Below are 17,942 nucleotides of genomic sequence, written 5' to 3' on the forward strand. Positions count from 1 at the left end.
GTTATTCATTGTCCACTGTGAATTATTTGGTAGCCACTGTAAATTATTCAGTGTCTACTATGAATTATTCATTATCCGCTATGAATTATTTGGTAGCCACTGTAAATTATTCAGTGTCTACTATGAGTTATTCATTATCCGCTATGAATTATTTGGTAGCCACTGTAAATTATTTGGTAGCCACTGTGAATTATTCATTATCCGCTATGAGTTATTTGGTAGCCACTGTGAATTATTCATTATCCGCTATGAATTATTTGGTAGCCACTGTGAATTATTCATTATCCGCTATGAATTATTTGGTAGCCACTGTGAATTATTCAGTGTCTACTATGAATTATTTAGTAGCCAATGTGAATTATTCAGTAGCCAATGTGAATTATTCAGTAGCCAATGTGAATTATTCAGTAGCCTTTGTGAATTATTCTGTCTACTATGAGTTATTCATTGTCCACTGTGAATTATTCAGTGTCTACTATGTACTGTTGAGTAACCTCTATGAGTAAATACTATGTATTATTTATGAATCCGTGTCCAGTATGAATTATCAAGTAACTTCACAAACAAATCATTTTTAGAAACTGCTATGTATAATTGAGTAACCACTGTAATTCATTGTGGATACTGATTACTTCAGCCAGTATCCAGTGTGAATTATACCGTAGTTACTGTTGTTGATGTATGAAAGTGAGAAATTGAAATCTGTAGCCACAGAAGGTTTTTATTGGCTATCACAGTTATACACAACCAGCAGTTTGCCCTGTTCCTCCTTTGTCCTCGATGTGTGTCCTAATGAGGGTCATTTCATTTATCCTCCCTTTTTGACAGGGTACTCCTCTCAAACAGGAGACGGCAGGTTCCTCCAAGCGCCACGACGTTCGCTCCATCATAGCCAGCTCCCCTCGGCCCTACTCAGGCCTGCCCCCACACCTGGAGTTGCGGCCTGAGCACCGGGGGTCTGAGCGTGGACGCTATGAGGACCCCGGGCCCAAATCCCGGCCCAGCGCGGTGGTTAGCACCTCCAGCTCTCTGGCCCGGTCCTCCCCGCTGTCCCTGGGGGGTGAACAGGGGAGCAAAGCCCACCACAGCCCCGTGGGATATGATGAGCACAAGCGGTCCAGTTACCCCTCAGCCTCACACAGGGGATCCCCTCTGTCCAGCAGAGACACCCCGCAGCGGCAACACGAAGGTACAGCCAGACATCATCTGAGCATGATCATCGCTTGATTACTAGAGGAGGAAATGAGGTGTAATGCAGTCTCTGTCTCTGGTCAGGTTCTACTAAGGTTCCTCAGCAAGAGAGGAAGTCCACTCCCACTCCTCGTGAAGTGGGCACCACCAAGTCTCCCCTGCCTGGCGTGACTGAACACCCAGCCGCCCTCGCTTCCTATGAGCGGCTGCTGCAAGGTTTGGGAGCAGATATGTACCGTGGCCAGATCCCTCTGCCTTTTGATCCTTCCACTCTGCCGCGGGGCATCCCTATAGACCCAGGTAACAAACACACACACACACACACACACACACACACTTTACGCAGCGAGTGTTAAACAAGAGCAGTTAATTATTATCATCATCATTATCATGTGATATGTTATCTGATGATACCCTGTGTGTGTGTTTTGTTTCTCAGCGGCGTACTACCTGCCGAGGCACCTAGCCCCCACCCCAGGGTACCCCCACCCTTACCAGCCCTACCTAATTCGGGGCTTCCCTGACACAGCGGCTCTGGAGAACAGGCACACACTCTTCACCGACTACATCACCTCACAGCAGATGCACCAGTGGCCTGCAGCTGCTATGGCTCAGAGGCCAGAACTACTGAGGGGACTCGCACCACGTGAACAGCCGCTCACCTTGCCCTACTCCCCCACACCGAGAGGTAGTGAGGCGTCTTCCCCACACTTGTTGTCCATAATCCTTCAGATTATCCTTCAGAGCTAGCAGCTCTAGCAGGACACAGATTTCACAAACTGACCTGCTGTTAATGTGGCATCCTATGCTAGTAGAAAAGTCACTGCTGGCGTGTATCTGTGGTAGCTGGATGGCTACCAGCGTAATTAAGTGCACGTCAGCTAAAGGTCTGGTTGAAATATCCAACCCACTAGTTCATAAATGGGGTGTCCACATACTTAAGGTCCAAAAAATGTTTGTAATGGAGTTGCACATCCTTCTCAGATCTTGACCTGGTATTCCTCTCCCTGTTTCGCCTGTATAGGAGCATCTGCATCTCCAATGGACCGGATTACATACCTCCCAGGAACCTCCACCACTTTCCCCAGTCGAGCTTACACCACCTCCCCTATCTCACCAGGTACAGAGAGATGCTGTGTGTGTGTGTGTGTGTGTGTGTGTGTGTGTGTGTGTGTGTGTGTGTGTGTGTGTGTGTGTGGTGTACTCGCTCGCTTGCTTGCTCATACTGTTGAGACGCACTGATGATGGATCTGTTCTTTTCTTTCTCTTGTTTCCCGTTTATCCAGTTGGAAGCTCCCATATAAGCAAACTCCAGGGCACCCCGACATCATCTGAGCGAGAGCGCGAACGAGAGAGAGAGCGAGAGAGAGACCGCGAGAGGGAGCGAGACCGTGAACGAGACAGAGAACGGGAGCGGGAGAGAGAGCGAGAGCGAGAAAGGGAGAGAGAGAGGGAGAGGGAGAGGGAAAGAGAGCGAGAAAGGGAGAGAGAACGGGATCGAGACCGAGAGAGAGAGAAATCTCTGAGCCACGGCAATGTGGAGCACGCCCCCATATGGAGACCAGGTAGACACACAGTGACCTCCTACAGTCACTCATATCTACACACACACACACACACACACACACACACACACACACACAGTCCTTAGTGATGTGCAGTACAGGAGTCTAGTATTAAGAGTTCTCACCTAACACCTATACTATAAATGGACAAAAGTATTGGGACACCTCATTCATTGTTTTTTCTAAAATTAAGGGTATTAAAAAGAGCTTATCCCACTTTTATTGGATTAACTGTCTCTGAAGTGAAGAAGAAAGGCTTTCTATTAGATTCTGGAGCTTTGAGCATTGCTGTGAGGATTTGATTGCATTCAGCAAAAAGAGCATTAGTGAGATCAGGATGTTGGATATTAAATCACCACCCCATCTCATCATCCTCAGCTCATCACAAATGTATTGGATGGAGCACCATCATCGTTCCAGAGAACAGTGGAGTTCCACTGCTCCACAGCTCAATGCTGGTGGGGTTTATGCACCTCTAGCCCACACCTGGCCTGGCATTAGGCAGCATGGTGCCAGTAGGTTTCTTTTTATCTGCTCCAGAGAGTCCTGTTGTATTGGCAGTGCTTCTCTACAGGGACCAGACAAGCTGTGTCAGCGTCTGTGCATTTGCACATCTGTGTCAGCAGTAAGTGTAGCTTTAAAGCAGCTGAATTCATTCACTAGAATCAGGACGATCTGCTCTTTAAAGCTGGAGTAGTGGTGACCTGGCATTCCCAGGTTTCGGAGAGCCCGTCAGAGAGGAGACGGTCCGAGCTGATCCAAGATCCCGGATTCCTGCTGTAACAACAGTGTCTTTGTCTCTCTGCCCTTTTCCCCTTTTTGAAGAAAACATGACCACTAGCACTGTTCCTGAGAGGCAGACCCTCTCTGTTAGCCAGAAAGCTCATCTTTCCAGTGGAATAAGAGCTAAGGGACATTCCTATTGGACGGTCTCCTCGGGATTAAATTATCCAACCATCTGAGAATTCCTGCTTTGTGAAATTCACCCACGGGCCTTGATTGGCATGTCAAGCATTTGGCCTCAGCACTTGAACGGTGTAGGAACCTCTGGGCTTTATCTCCAGTGCCCCCCTGACCTTTCCTCTCTCTGTTCTCCCTCCTCTGTAGGAGCAGCAGAGCAGACTGGCAGCAGTTCCAGCTCTCGTCCTCCCTCCCTCCCCTACAGCCACCAGTCTCCTATGAGCCCCCGGCCGCAGGACAGCCTCCAGCAGAGGCCCAGTGTGCTGCACAACACCAGCTCCAAGAGCCTGTCCAGCTCCGAGCACTCCGGCTCCTCTGTGCTGAGGTAAGAGATGGGCTGAGGCTGATCAGACAAAGCACTGCAGAGACAGTAGTGTGAAATATCCGATGGCACACACACACACACACACACACACACACACACACACACAGCTGTGTTAGCCAATCATATGACTGTTTGCCCCCTTTGAGCGCGTTTTGGCACCTTTTAGCCAAATGTTTGCGGACACAACTCTGTTAGCCAAGCGTATTGGAGGAGCTTTTGGAACAACCTTTGAGACAAAAGACAAAAGTTTCTGGACACAGCTCTACCTTGACCTAGCAACACCTTAGCAACCAACAACTATATCACAGGAACACTTCTGAGCTGCAAGGAATTTTGTTTTTCTTTGCTTTGCTTTTCAAGCATCCTTCAGGGAGTGCATATCTAGTCCCACTTCTTTGTCCACTAAAGTTTTCAGTCCCAATAAGGTGATCTAATTGCATCAGAACTTGTCTTTAATAAAGTGTTTCCCCATTTATCTACACCAGCTGTTCTCAGAAAGGGCTTTTTGTTAGCTGATTAGTTGGTTCTGGTCTGTCAGAGCTGTAAACTGTGGTAAATGCCAGATTGCCCTTCAAGAGCAGAATCGGGGATTCCTACTCCACTCCTTTCATGTCTTTCTTTACTGTAGAAGAACAGACAGACAACAGGATTAAATACTACACTCCTAAAACAAAGGTAATACAGATTATTTGGGTGATGCCATAGAACAACCACTTTTACTTTCTTAAATAACAATTTGATGATGAACCTTAAAGGCTTATAACCCTTCTCTTGGGGGGAAGGTTCTTTCCCCACCTTCTCCACTGTAAACCAGCCCTTCAGAGATGACTGGTGACCCATATTCAAGAGCAACCCAACCCACCCTGGTCCTGGAAACCCCTCACACCAATACACCTGGTCCAGTAATCAGCTAAGAAACAAGCCCATCCTTAGTGGGAGGGGGTGTATTGGAGCCAGAAGCTGCTAAAATAGGCGGGGCATTGGGGTTCTCCAAGACCAGAGTTGGTAACCATTGTTCTGGAGTTCATGAGTGTTTTGCTACTCCTCCACAGGTCTATGCCACAGAGCTCCTCACGCTACCAGGGCTACAGCGGGCACCTGCAGAGGGTCAGCGTGTCTGAGGCTTACCAGGCAGGGGCGATGGACACGGGCGGAGCCAAAGAGCTGAGCCGAGAGGCGTCCAAGAGCCAGGGCCGCGGAGCTCTGTCCAAGCACCAGGAGCTCTCCTCGTCCTCCTCGTCCAAATCTGAGCCCAAGCTGGCCAGCCCCGGCGCACCCGGGGTCTACCCCTACATTCCTGGCGCCCACTTAGGGCGAGGGCTCCCCCTGCTGGCTTCCGAGAACAGCGTCAGCTCCAGCAGCGGCGGCGGAGGCGGCAGCGTGCCAAGTAGGGAAAAGACTCAAAACAAAGCGATGTCCGTTCAGGAACACGAACTCCGCGCACTCGGTAAGACCACCATGACAGCGGCCAGCTTCATAAACGCGGTTATCATGCGTCAAATTTCTTGTGATACGGGGATGCCAGAGGCTGGTGCACGCGGGGCCAACGGCGCCTGTGATGGTAAGACGCTCTGGACCCCCGGGCTGTTTATTAAAAAACAAACAAACAAAAAAGCAAACATAAAAATCACCCTAGACCCTTTTCCTCTCCCGATTGCCTCCTCCCTGCATCCTCTCCTCCCTGCATCCGCCCCGTGTCTGGAGCCTAGTGCATGCTTTGTGGTGGTTGGCATTGATCAGAATCCACCAAGCTTTTTGTATATGCTCCTTTTAATATATCAAATTAGGGATGCACGATATCCCGTGTGTTAACCATGGTCATTATATTGATACAAACAGCATCCTGACCAATCACAGTCCAAGATGAGTTTCTGTTTGGGAAATAATTCAGACCCATTTTTAACCACACCCTTAATTCACCACTGCATTTAAATGTTATAATAATAATAATTATAATAATTATGATGCCTACAGAACAGTATAATTTACAGAACTAATATTTTGTCTATCATGCAGCCCTGCATCAAATATTCCTTAAAGACCACCAAGGGTTTGACTCTAACCTAGCTGGGTCCTAACCACAGTCATATAGGATCTTTTAGGCTGGTTGTGCAGTACACGACCTATACAAGCAGGTCGGTCTCTGAGATGCCGCAGCTATTCGTAGCCAGCAGATCAAGAGAGAAGAGCATGACGGTCCATGCTTTCTCTGAACAGGTTGGATTGCCCACCCTCTTATCCCATCACTCAACACAATGAGGGCCAGTGCAGGAGGTAGTCTCGGGTAGTGTTGTGTAAGCGACATTTGAGGCAGATTGAGGCTTTGTGTGATTTGAATTACTAAACTGAAGAGAACATTTGGGGGTGAAAAACTGGCTTTTTCTTTTGTTAAGAGAAGTCGATCACAAAAGATAAATTTAGATTTTTTATAGTAGTTTTTTTATTACCACCACTCATCTCATTTCATCAAGACCTCTGAAGGTGTCCTGCTGTGGTATCTGGCACCAAAACATAACATTAGCAGCAGGTCCTTTAAGTCCTGTAAGTTGTGACCTCAATAAGCATCCCTAAACCTTAGGGGCCCATGGCCCTGTTGTCAATTCATCTCTTGTCCTTTTTTTTTGGAGCACTTTTGGTAGTTACTGACCACTGCATACTGGGAGGAAACACCCCACAAGACCTGCTTGCCAATATTTTGGAGATGTTCTGACCCTCCAGTCTGCCAGAAGGGACTAAAATCAGGCCTTAAAATCAAGCTAGAACTCGTGTAGTGAAGGACCAGCTCTATGTAGCCCTTAAAGAACTTATAGAAGGACTAAGTAAATAATGGCCGCAGGCGTGTAGCTGCACTCTCGCAGTCCAGAATGCCCTCCTGGGAAGGCCCCAGTGCTGCTTATTGAAAGAGAGAGATCCTTAGGTGAACTTTAGGAGCTCGTTCATTCGGCAGTGATGCGGCCGCTAAGCCCCGTGCACCGGTCTTGATCCGCTTTCCTTTCATGTGTTCTTTTCTTCCCCCCTCACTTTAATTTGGGTGAACATCCTCATGGCTTTCATCTGTGATTCAGAGCTTGTGTTTCTTGGCTCTTGAGGGAACCCGCTCTCCGTGTTTGGATAGCTGTGTGAAGGAGGAATTGAAAGGGAGAAAGCGGCAGCATGAGGTTGGGGGTTACGAAAGGCCGGGGGGGGGGGGACTGACGAGCGTAGGTACTCCACCCAGCCTCAGAGGAAGATCAGGAGAGAGGCTTACGCTGCCTTTGACCAGCCTACACAAACAGGCTGAGTGTTTGGGGAAAGCTTCTACTAGGTTTTGGAGAGGAGCATTGCTGTGAGGATTTGATTGCATTCAGTCGGAGAGCTTTAGAGAGGTCAGGATGCTTTATGATGATGATGATGATGATCACCACCACACCTCCCCATCTCATCTCCAACTCATCCTCCCTAGAGTACTGGATGGAGCACCAACCAGCCATCCATCATTCCAGAGAACACAATTCCTACACTGCTCCACAGCTCAGTGCAGCTGGGGGGCTTTATACACCCCTCCAGCCCATGCCTGGCATTATTAGGCAGCATGGTGCCAATAGGTTCATGTTTACTGTAACTGCTCTAGAGTGTCCTATTCTGTAGGCAGTACTTCTCTACAGGAGCTGCATTCATTAGACGGAGTGTCCAAAAATATTTGGACGTATAGTTGATTATTTTCATTATGTTGTAGTTGATTATGTTTATTTGTGAATTGTTACGCTGGGTTTTTGGGTACGAAAGTCCTGAATCGAGATTTCAGTATTGGAATATTACCTCCTAGAACAGTTGGCCAAGGACTCAAGTACACATGCACACCCCTGTAGCGCAAACATCGCATCACAGGGCGTAAAATCAGTGGCCCTTGGCTTTTTTCCTAAGCATCGTCCCTCATATATCTCCAATATTTAAGCCTACTTTCATATGCTTAGCTTTTGATAAGCCACAATGACTCCCCAAACACACACACACACACACACACACACACACACACACACACACACACACACCTGTGCAGAATCTGCTGTTGCCGTGCTCTAATTTCAGCGTCAGATCTGCTGCAGATTAGTTGAATGTGTAGAATAGTGCTGAAGGGTGACGTGTAGCTGGTGGAGTCCATTAGCAGGTTATAATGGGCAGCAGCACACAGTGAAGACTGCAGTCTTGCTGATAATGCTGCGTTAATGGAGAAGCAGTTCCACTAATGGAAGGAAAGCAGTCGGTCCTGATGGTGTCCTTCAGAGACAATGGTGTAGTTTCAGGCTTTTAGGTTCAGTGGCTGGCCCTTTCTGGAGCTGCAGGGAGAGCGGGGGTAGTGGCAGGAGGAGTCTCTGGCTGCTTCACATTTCAGAAAAGCATTTTTTTTGCTTCTGGGTGGTTCTGCTATAAATGCAGTAGAATTAAAGGTCCGGTTCAGTGTGTTTGAACCAGATTGCACTGTTGGCTTGATGCTTACATCTCTGTTGGGTCATTTACTGCAGCGTTCGCTCCCCAGTGATTATAATCGTAGGGCGTTTGTAAAGGTGTGTAGATGGCCTGAGGATCTGGGTTGACAGTAGCACACCACAGCTGTGCAGAACCTGACCTTTAAACCGAGAAAGAGGCTTCTGTGGTCCTATTTTTTATTTTTCTTTGATGTATATAAATATAAAAATATCTACATATATATAAAACACTACCATCATCTGAATTCAGCAGAGCTGCTTCCATGCCAGCCCTGGACCTGAACGCTGTCTGATAACAGTACCCTAACATCTACACGGTTTGGCTTTCCTGTGTGTGTCTGCATGGTGTGTACAGCTCAGCAGAAGGCTTTCGAGCAGCACGGACTGTACGGACCCCCAGAGGACAGACTGTCCCCAGGTCAGCAGCCCCCGTCCCCTGCTGTAAAAAGTTCTCAGAGAGTGGTCACCCTCGCCCAGCACATCAGTGTAAGTTCCTCGCATCATTTTTGGAATTTGGGACGCCAATTACCCAACCCGTACGTACAGAAGCCAAGCGTCCAGCTTTTTGATGGCATCCTAAATCTGTCTTCTTTCTTCAGGAGGTCATAAAGAAGGACTACATGCGCCAGTCTCAGCAGAGTCAGTCTGCAGGTCAGCCAGCCCTGCAGCCTGTGTTTGGTTTCCACAACTCCCCCGTGCTGGATCTCACTCGCCCTCCCAGTGCCCCCCAGGCCCAAGCACCTTCTGAGTCCGGGGCCAGTGCCCGGTACACCCCTGAGGCTCCAGCTGGTGAGAGAGACCGGATGAGGGACAGGTAAGCAGAGGAGCTGGGACTGCTGTCGTATACTGAGACACAACACCACCACCTCATTCACTACTCCACTGCCGATCATATGTCTTCTTTCTGAGGTCCTTGTGGCTGGGGATCTCTATTCAACTCCACTTAATGAAGTGCAAATAGCATTGTGTGAGAATTTGTATTTTTTGATTCTGGGGGCTCCCTACAGGTGGGGAGTGTAATTGACATTTGCCCCACTGCAGTAAATTCACTAACACTAAAGGACAGATGGCTGTACATGTGCATTTCTGGACAAGCTGAGAGCTTGAGAAGCATGTGGGCTGAGGCGGTAGGGTAATACTACAGGACTTTACACTAATATGACTCTATGGGTTACGCTCGCAGTTCTGTAGAGAGGTCTGAGGTGCAGCTCCACCACCTGTTACAGTCAGTGGAGCATCAGCATGATCCTGAAGCTCCTGATTTAAGGTACATTTGCGACATAATGTTGCTTTAAACAGCAACAGCAAAGTCCCAGTCCAAGAACGAGAGCCTTTTAGGCTGTATATCATTCACTGTTCTCTACACAGCATGTACTATGAGCTGACTGAAGCTTGGCGATCTTATCGCTAGAAGATTTATCACCGAGAATTCCTTCAGCGCTAAAACCCAGCTGTATATGTGATGCACTACGTAGTGCACTATTACTCTAGCAGACAGTGATTTCACCCACCGCTGTCGTCCTGCAGGGGAGCGCTTTGGTGTGTAATCGGCGGTTACTTCTGCCGTCTGCACTGTTCCTGCTCCGTAGTTCAGTAGTTCGTGCTTTTCCCAGACATGCTTTCAGTGGAACAGATTCCATCGCTCCCTCAAAAGCACCATAAAGGGAAGCATTTGTCAGGCAGCAGATGTTCCTTCATTGGGCACGTGCCCCGCTGGTTCCCAATAACAGCAGCAAGCACCAATTCAGCTGGATGTATAATGATATAGGAGATTCTACATACAGCATGTACCTTACTGCTCTTTTCCATTCCCATCTGATCTACAGGAGCACAGTTTGATGCATTCTAATGTGTGTGTGTGTGTGTGTGTGTGTGTGTGTGTGTGTGTGTGTGTGTGTGTGTGTGTAGATCTCCTCCTCAGAGTAAAGTGTCTCCAGTGAGTCTGGCTGCTGAATGCATTGAGCCGGTGTCTCCAGCAGGGGGCATGTCTGAGCCAGAGTTGCAGGGAGCAGCCTGCCCCACCGAACAAGCAGAACAGGGGTAAAAATAAATGCACACACTCTCTCTCACAGGACTGAAGGCATAATGATCACATGCTCTTACATTCTTTGACTCGTTGTGGGCTTTGCAGTACTGATGCGGTGACGCGGCTGAAGGCTCCAGTGTGCACATGACCATTCAAGCAGTCGGCAGTCATAAGCAGTGTTGGTCATCACAGGGCCGGTCTTTGGTCCGTGCTGTGCAGCACTAATCCCTTTGCTTTTCTTCTACTCCGTCAGATTGGGTTCTCGCTCTCCTGCCAGCAGCTCCCAGCCTCCAGCCTTCTTCAGCAAACTGACTGAGAACAACTCTGCCATCGTCAAGAGCAAGAAGGAGATGATCAAGAAGATGGTGGTCGGCAGTGAGAACGAATTCAGTAGGTTTTCATTCACTTATTTAAAGACATGCCTTCTGGAACAGCTCTGTTGATCCCCAGAGGTTGTAACTGGGTCTCCAAATCTGCCCGTCTTTAACTCTGACCTTGTTAACGCCAGAGACGGGGGATTAGTTCTGAATTAATGCAAGAAGCGTGTTTTGCAATTTCACATTATCCTCATCCTCATCTTCTTTTAGACTCTGGACAGCCCGGGACAGAGATCTTTAACATGCCAGCCTCCACTACTGCAGGTGAGACTCACTTCAGATCGGGAAATATAAATATACAAATATAGCATTAAAATAAAAGCTATGTTTTATTGATGATAAAAATAAAGAAATAAATATTTAAAAATATTTCTGGGGTTTTGTCTCTTAGGGCCAGTCAGTGTCCGCAGCCACCCACCTCCAGAAACCAGTGGAAACACCATCGGCCTGGAGGCCATAATCCGTAAAGCCCTGATGGGCAAGTATGATGACCAGGCAGATGAGCGCCCCCCTGCCAGCTCCGTTAACACACTGAGTGCTGGGACGACCCCTGCTGCTGCTGACCCCCGTGCTGAAGAGCCATATTCCCTGCCTGGTAGGCTTGAACCACAGCACTTGTACATCTACTGTCTGGGGAAAAGCCCTAACAGTGTTGTACTGCTGTTTAATCGCGGAGTTACTAAATGGATGGCTCTTTTTATTGAAATCATTTACATAATTTATCTCCGTCTGTTTGTCTGTCTGTGCGGTAGGTAAATCAAAGGGCAGCAGCCGATCGAACGGCCGCAAGACTAAGTCTCCTGGTCCTGGTTTGTCTGGAGGAGAGAGACCCTCCTCTGTGTCATCCGTCCACTCTGAGGGGGACTGCAACCGTCGCACTCCGCTCACCAACAGAGTGTGGGAGGACAGACCCTCCTCTGCAGGTAAACACACTAATAGAGGTTCATTAAAGTGCACCTATTGCCACTAAAATGCCCAGTACCAAGCTTCATAAGGCCACCAGCATGCAGCCCTCTTTGGAGTGATTGAGCTCCATCCCAGTTTGTTGGCAGTGTGTTGCGAGGCAGGTTATACGAGCAATGTGTGAAATAGGAGATGTCTGAATACTTTTGGACATGTAGCGTAGACTCATGTGTTGAATTATCTCCTTCTCTTTAGGCTCCACCCCATTCCCCTGTAATCCGTTCACCATGCAGATGCGTCTGCCCGGTGGCATGATGACCGGCCACTCCCCCTCGCCCACACAGCCTGGAGCCCAGGGCCCCCCTCAAAGCCAGAGGCCCTGGGAGGAGGAGCCGAAACCGCTGCTGTGCTCTCAATACGAGACACTATCCGACAGCGACTGAGCTCAAACACACACACACTCTTGTTCAAACAGGGACGTTGATACACACACACACACACACACACACACACACACACACACACACACACACACACACACACACTCTCTCATGCTACATTCTCATGAACAGTGAAGCGGTCATTGCTGTTACACCCTTAATGAGAGCACATGCATTTACATATGCCTACATGCAAATTAATATGCATATGATCACATGAACACATCTCTGAACTCATACATTGTTCACACACACACACACACATGCATACACACGTCCCACTGTTCTTTTAATACCTCTCCAAAACACACACACTCTCACACACTCCAAATGGACCCCATCACACATGCAGTGAGTGAGGGAGGCTTGGTAAGCTCCACTGCTACAGAAGTGTGTTTTAATGTATTTGTAAGCGTGTTTGTGTGTACAGTATGTTTGTGCACGTGCACACAGATATTAGTGTGTGCCATCACTCCAAGATTGCTCGTAGGACAAATCACTTTTCTTTTGTTTTTGTAGATTTTTGTCTTTTCTGGCCTTATATAACGTGTTTTGAGCTCCCGTATTGTTTTGTATGGAAATGCCTTCCTGCCAGGTAGAGAGAAAACGGCTCGGTTCCCCCGTTACTGTTTCTGGAAGCAGCGTCAACATTTTACTATCCTCTCTACATTTTGGCTTTAGTATTTTGAAATGATTTACAAAGTCAGAATGACTTATTTTCTCAAAGTTGTGAAGTGCTGTCTGAAAATGATACATTTTGACGTATTATCTCGTCTGCTTATTTTAAGAAAGTTATTATACATCTTAAACGTTTCATTTTGTTACATCACAATATTATCTAAAACAAAACAAATGTTTTGAACCTAAAATTCTAAATTTCCATCACCGTTACAGAAGTTTGACTTAACATCTTGGAATTATCTACATTTTCCTGTAGTATCACAAAGATTTTGATGTCTTAAGTCTCCTTTAAAAAAAAAAAAAAGTATTTTATTAAATTTGATACATCATAAAATTCTCAGTTTTGCCACACCATCACACAATTATTGATAAAGTTTGACCTAAAATCCAAATTTTAGAAAATTTTCATTGCAGCTAATTAAAAATGTTTGACATACGAATTTGGAAATATCTACATTTTTCGCTCGAGTTACAGAATTATTTTCTAAAATTGACGTTCAATGAACATCTTAAAATTCTCTGTTTTGCCACGGCATGACACAATTATTATTATCTAAAATGTTTGACCTAAAATTTTGAAATAGTTTTGCCGCACCATCGCAATTGTTTTTCTTATGAAGTTTGTAAACTTATCTCAGTTTCACTGGAGCATCCGAAAGTATCCAGAATGTTTGACTTTATCCTCGTAAAATTCTGTCAGAGCATCACAAAATTGATTTGAAAAAGTTTGACGTGTCTTAAAATGCGTCTTAATCTCAAATTTGACATAAAATATAAAACGATGTTTATCTACAAATAAACGAAACGTTCAGTAATGGTTCCTTTAATAGTTCTATGTGTTAATAATTCTAAATAAGTCTCAGACTTGTTGATGTCCGTTTCTCAACGCTTTAACTCTCAACAGCGTGATCGCACTTAATCTCTTAAAATAAGAACTGTTGAAATGTCGAGCTTTATTCCTCTCAGTAACTCGTTTGAAGCCGTTTGTGGAGACAGTCATAATTTCTACATTTAAAAAAAGTCCATTTTAATTAAAATCGTATTGAAGTTCGACATTCTGCTGCCAGAACGGGTGACGAACCCCGAAGACGCTACCTGGTGGGAATGAGCTTCCGCAGTATCGCTCCTGTGTCTGAGAGTGTTCCTCATCCGAACGCTCCGGACCCTCACTGTTCCATACTGCAGTCCAGCAGCAGACCCCTGCTCTTCACTAACTGATGCACACAGAAGCTGCGCTGTCCTTCAGTGCAGAAACATCCCAAACTCATACACACACACACACACCTACACACTATACACTCTTCGTGCATGCAAGCGCACACATACTCTTCGACACACTGTGGGGAGAAAACCGCGGCTATGCATTTCTGTCTGTAACCTCGGCTGCTGGTGGCGTCGCTTTGCACCCATATGGAGTCCGGACCCTGTTGGATTAGCCACTGCAGCTCTGTATTCTGAGTATCAGAGACTCATCGAGGCACATGTTGAGGTACAGTGGACCTGAATGGGGTGTGTGTATTGGTGTGTGTGTGTGTGTCCGTGTGCACACTAGGTGTATGCATTAAGCATGAGTCCTTCAGCCAGGAGGATCAGGAGGAGGACACCGCAGCTTAGCTGTCCTCAGTCTGGGCTTTTCTGAAGTGTGGATGGACGGTCCGGTCCGGTCCGATAGTGGAGAAGCAGGCGCTCGTGCTTCTTCTTCACGCCGGCTTTTTTCGTTTCTCACTGATGTTTTTTGCTACTTTAGGGGGAGTCTACGTGGGTGGGCCATATCGTTGGTTTACAGGGTACATACGCAGTGTATTTTTGATGTCGTCATCAAACCAGTCTCTCTTTTGTTGTTGTTGTTGTAAGAATCGCCTCTAGTCGACCGTTACGGTTTTTACTGGTTTCTTCTTGGATAGTTGAGCTGTTTTGTTGTTCTCACTAATTTTGACTCTTTGTTTTCTATATGAACCATGTTTGTATACATATTAGTGTTCTTGTTTTCTTGTTTTCTCGTCTGTTTGTTTTTTTTAACGTTTCGGTTTATTATTAAGCACTTGGCCAGCAAACAGTTCTTGTTGGCTTCCTTTAAACGGACGCTGACTTTAATAAATGCAACTTCTGTTGTGTTTTTCTTTTTTTACACAGCATTTATTATTTTTGGTTTTGTTATACAGTATTGTTGTTTTTTGTTTGTTTGTTTTTTGGCATGTCACCTTAAAAAAAAAAGTTAAAAATGAGGAAAAAACCAAACAAAAAAAAGTCCAACGTTCCAGCGACAATCACAGCCTGAGAGGAAACCACCATGCTGAGCTGGACGAGCTGGACAAGCTGTGGACAAGTGGACAACATCTTAGAGGAAGCTGCTTTTTTCAGGTGCCCCTCAGAAGTCCTCACAAATCTGACGATTAACACACTTACACACACTTTTACACACTTTTACACACAGACACACACACTTATACAAGCGTCTGTCGGTTTTAAAGACTTCACTGAATCAAAGCCATGCTGTCTGGCCAGTCTGTGGACAGTCCGAGCTGCTTCTCTGCCCTGGACGGGTTTGGGGGACAGTGTTGCGTCTGTGTTGCGTCACGGTTGAAGGACTGTTCAGGTCTTCTGTGCAGGTTTCTCCACCGTTCTCATGAGGACCTCCCCGATTTAATCCTGAGGAGCACTCGGCCCGCAGGGGTCGCCGTCCCGGTGGCGGACGTGTTCCTTGCCCCAAACGAAACACCTCATGCACAATGATGTCCGGATGTAAGCTTCCCGTTCTGTGTACAGTCCGAACACGAGCCGGTGGGGATTCGGGATTCTGGTGCCATTTATTTCACACATCACTGCAGTTAGAAAACAAACAACAAACAAACAAACAAAAAAAAACTACCGAGGCTACGCACAACTTTTCGTCCCTCCTTTGTCCCCCGTCCCGCACCCGAAATCCCTCCTTTGTCCCCCTTCCAGGGTTGTACAGTATGCAGCAAAGATGGCAATGCTGAAAGTGACCCCTCTACACTAATAACCCCCCACCCTCTCAGATGGGCGTAACCAATGGCGCGGACACTGTTAGTTGTTTTGCATGCTCGTTAGATGTTGAGGAATCCTTTTTACTCTGATTATTCGACGCTTCGTTTTAATACAGAAGTAGATGATGGTGATGATGATGAAGGTGATGATGATAAAACAGTTATATGTTGGAATGGTTGAATTCCCAGCTGGACGGATGCAGTCCTGCGTGTTTGGTAAATGATGCGATGCTTTTTGTCGTGGGTCGGTCGGTCGGTCGGTCGGTCGGTTGGTCGTAGTGTTATCTCGTGTGGTTTCGTGCGCGGGGCTTATATCACAGGCTTGTTCACTCGCACCTGCATTTCACAGTTGGCTGCTAAAGTATGAGCTTCTATGACTCCCGAATATTACTGCAGTCGGACCTGGCTCTATACACATATCCCCCCCCCCCCAAAAAAAAACAACAACCTACTACTACTGCTACTACAGCTGCGCTGCACAGTGTAGGACAGATACCGCAGGGTTCCCGCGCCGTGTCTGAAGCTTGCGTTCGGATTGTTCTCTCTCTCTTATCTCGTCGTCGTTGTCGACTGGCCTGTGATACAAGGACAGCGGTTCGCCTTTTTTTTTTTTTTTCTTACAATAAAAAAAAAAAACGAACAAAAAAAAAATTAGAAAAACTGTCCAACAGAGAATCTGTGAGAATCACAGGATGAAAAACACTCGGCAAGGCAAAGAAAAAAAAACAAAGGAAAAAGGGGGGAAGGGGGGGGGGCGCTCCGTTCCCACGGAAAACTAACAAAGGGCGTTTGCGCGCCCCCTCAGTACTTGTAGGACAGGTGGGCCGAGACTGGGAGGGTGGCTGGGAGGGAGGGAGGGAGGGAGGGAGGGAGGGGTCGGCATCTATTTTGTACAACCACATTGTGCTATCTTTTTTTTTTTTTTTTTATTATTATTAATATTACAACCCACTGTATTATAGTGAGGAGTGTAAATAGGCCGGAGAGGATGTACATATTTATGTGATTTGCTGCAAGGTTGATATTCACAGAGAAACTGTTCACACTGTTGTATTTCAACATGGCCACCAGCAAGCTTTGTGGATAGCAGTGTAAAAACGAGACAAACAGAAAAAAACAGACACTGCCTTAATGTTTAAATAAAAAGCTTATTGCCATTCACCGCTTTCCTGTGCTTTCTTTGTGCCGTCATTTCCTCTAGTAGTGCACTACATAGGGAGCAGGGTGTAATTTGGAACTAAACCTGTGTTTTCTCTTTCTTCTTCAAGGTGTTTCGATGGCGTCTCTCTTTATGAGGCACTATCAGCCCATACAGGGCTAGCATGCTCATTCAGTCTCCTGTTTTCAAGAATGTCCGTATACATATGGCCAGGGTTTTAGTGTGGTTTTTGGTGTGGTGCAATGGATAACACCACTACCTGACACTGAGGTACAAAGTCAATCTTACTGAGAAGTACTGAGATGTACTAAACGGTCACTGAGGTGGGTTATATATGAATGGACAAAAGTATTGGGACACCTGCTAATGCTTTCTTCTAAAATCAAGGGTATTAAAAAGTTGCTTTTGTTGAGTATCTGTCTCTACTCTCCAGGTAGAAGGCTTTCTACTAGATTTTGGAGGAGCATTGCTGTGAGGATTTGATTGTATTTGGCAACAACAGCATTAGTGTGAGGGCAGGATGTTGGATGATGATCACCACCACCACCTCATCCCAAAAGCACTGGATGGAGCACCGAGCATCATTCCAGAGAACACAGTTCTTTCACTGCTCCACAGCTCAATGCAGCTGGGGGGCTTTATACCCCCTCTAGTAGCCCACACCTGGCATTAGGCAGCATGGTGCCAACAGGTTCATCTTTATGTCCTATTCTATTGGCAATACTGCTCTACAGTGTGTGTGTGTGTGTGTGTGTGTTGGCCAAGGACTCTTACTAGAATGGTGTGTTTGGGGGTATTTGAACCCCTGGTGTTGCAGCCTACTGCACTAACTATTATTATT

The 17,942-nt window shown here is 46.6% G+C and overlaps 1 protein-coding gene across 1 annotated transcript in view; it reads left to right on the top strand.

The window, feature by feature from the left end:
* The window catches only part of ncor2 (nuclear receptor corepressor 2), a 52,424-nt gene extending 36,451 nt beyond the window's left edge, over positions 1-15,973 (top strand). The window contains 15 exon segments of the mRNA XM_072682518.1: positions 829-1,189; positions 1,276-1,491; positions 1,631-1,879; positions 2,216-2,311; positions 2,478-2,756; positions 3,864-4,041; positions 5,094-5,488; positions 8,863-8,993; positions 9,107-9,321; positions 10,416-10,547; positions 10,787-10,923; positions 11,121-11,174; positions 11,302-11,505; positions 11,663-11,833; positions 12,069-15,973. Of these exon segments, the coding sequence (XP_072538619.1) occupies positions 829-1,189; positions 1,276-1,491; positions 1,631-1,879; positions 2,216-2,311; positions 2,478-2,756; positions 3,864-4,041; positions 5,094-5,488; positions 8,863-8,993; positions 9,107-9,321; positions 10,416-10,547; positions 10,787-10,923; positions 11,121-11,174; positions 11,302-11,505; positions 11,663-11,833; positions 12,069-12,256 (3,006 nt within the window). The 3' untranslated portion in view covers positions 12,257-15,973.
* Positions 15,974-17,942: the final 1,969 nt, after the last annotated feature.

Source organism: Salminus brasiliensis, chromosome 6 (genome assembly GCF_030463535.1).
Source record: "Salminus brasiliensis chromosome 6, fSalBra1.hap2, whole genome shotgun sequence".
Taxonomy (NCBI): Eukaryota; Metazoa; Chordata; class Actinopteri; order Characiformes; family Bryconidae; genus Salminus; species Salminus brasiliensis.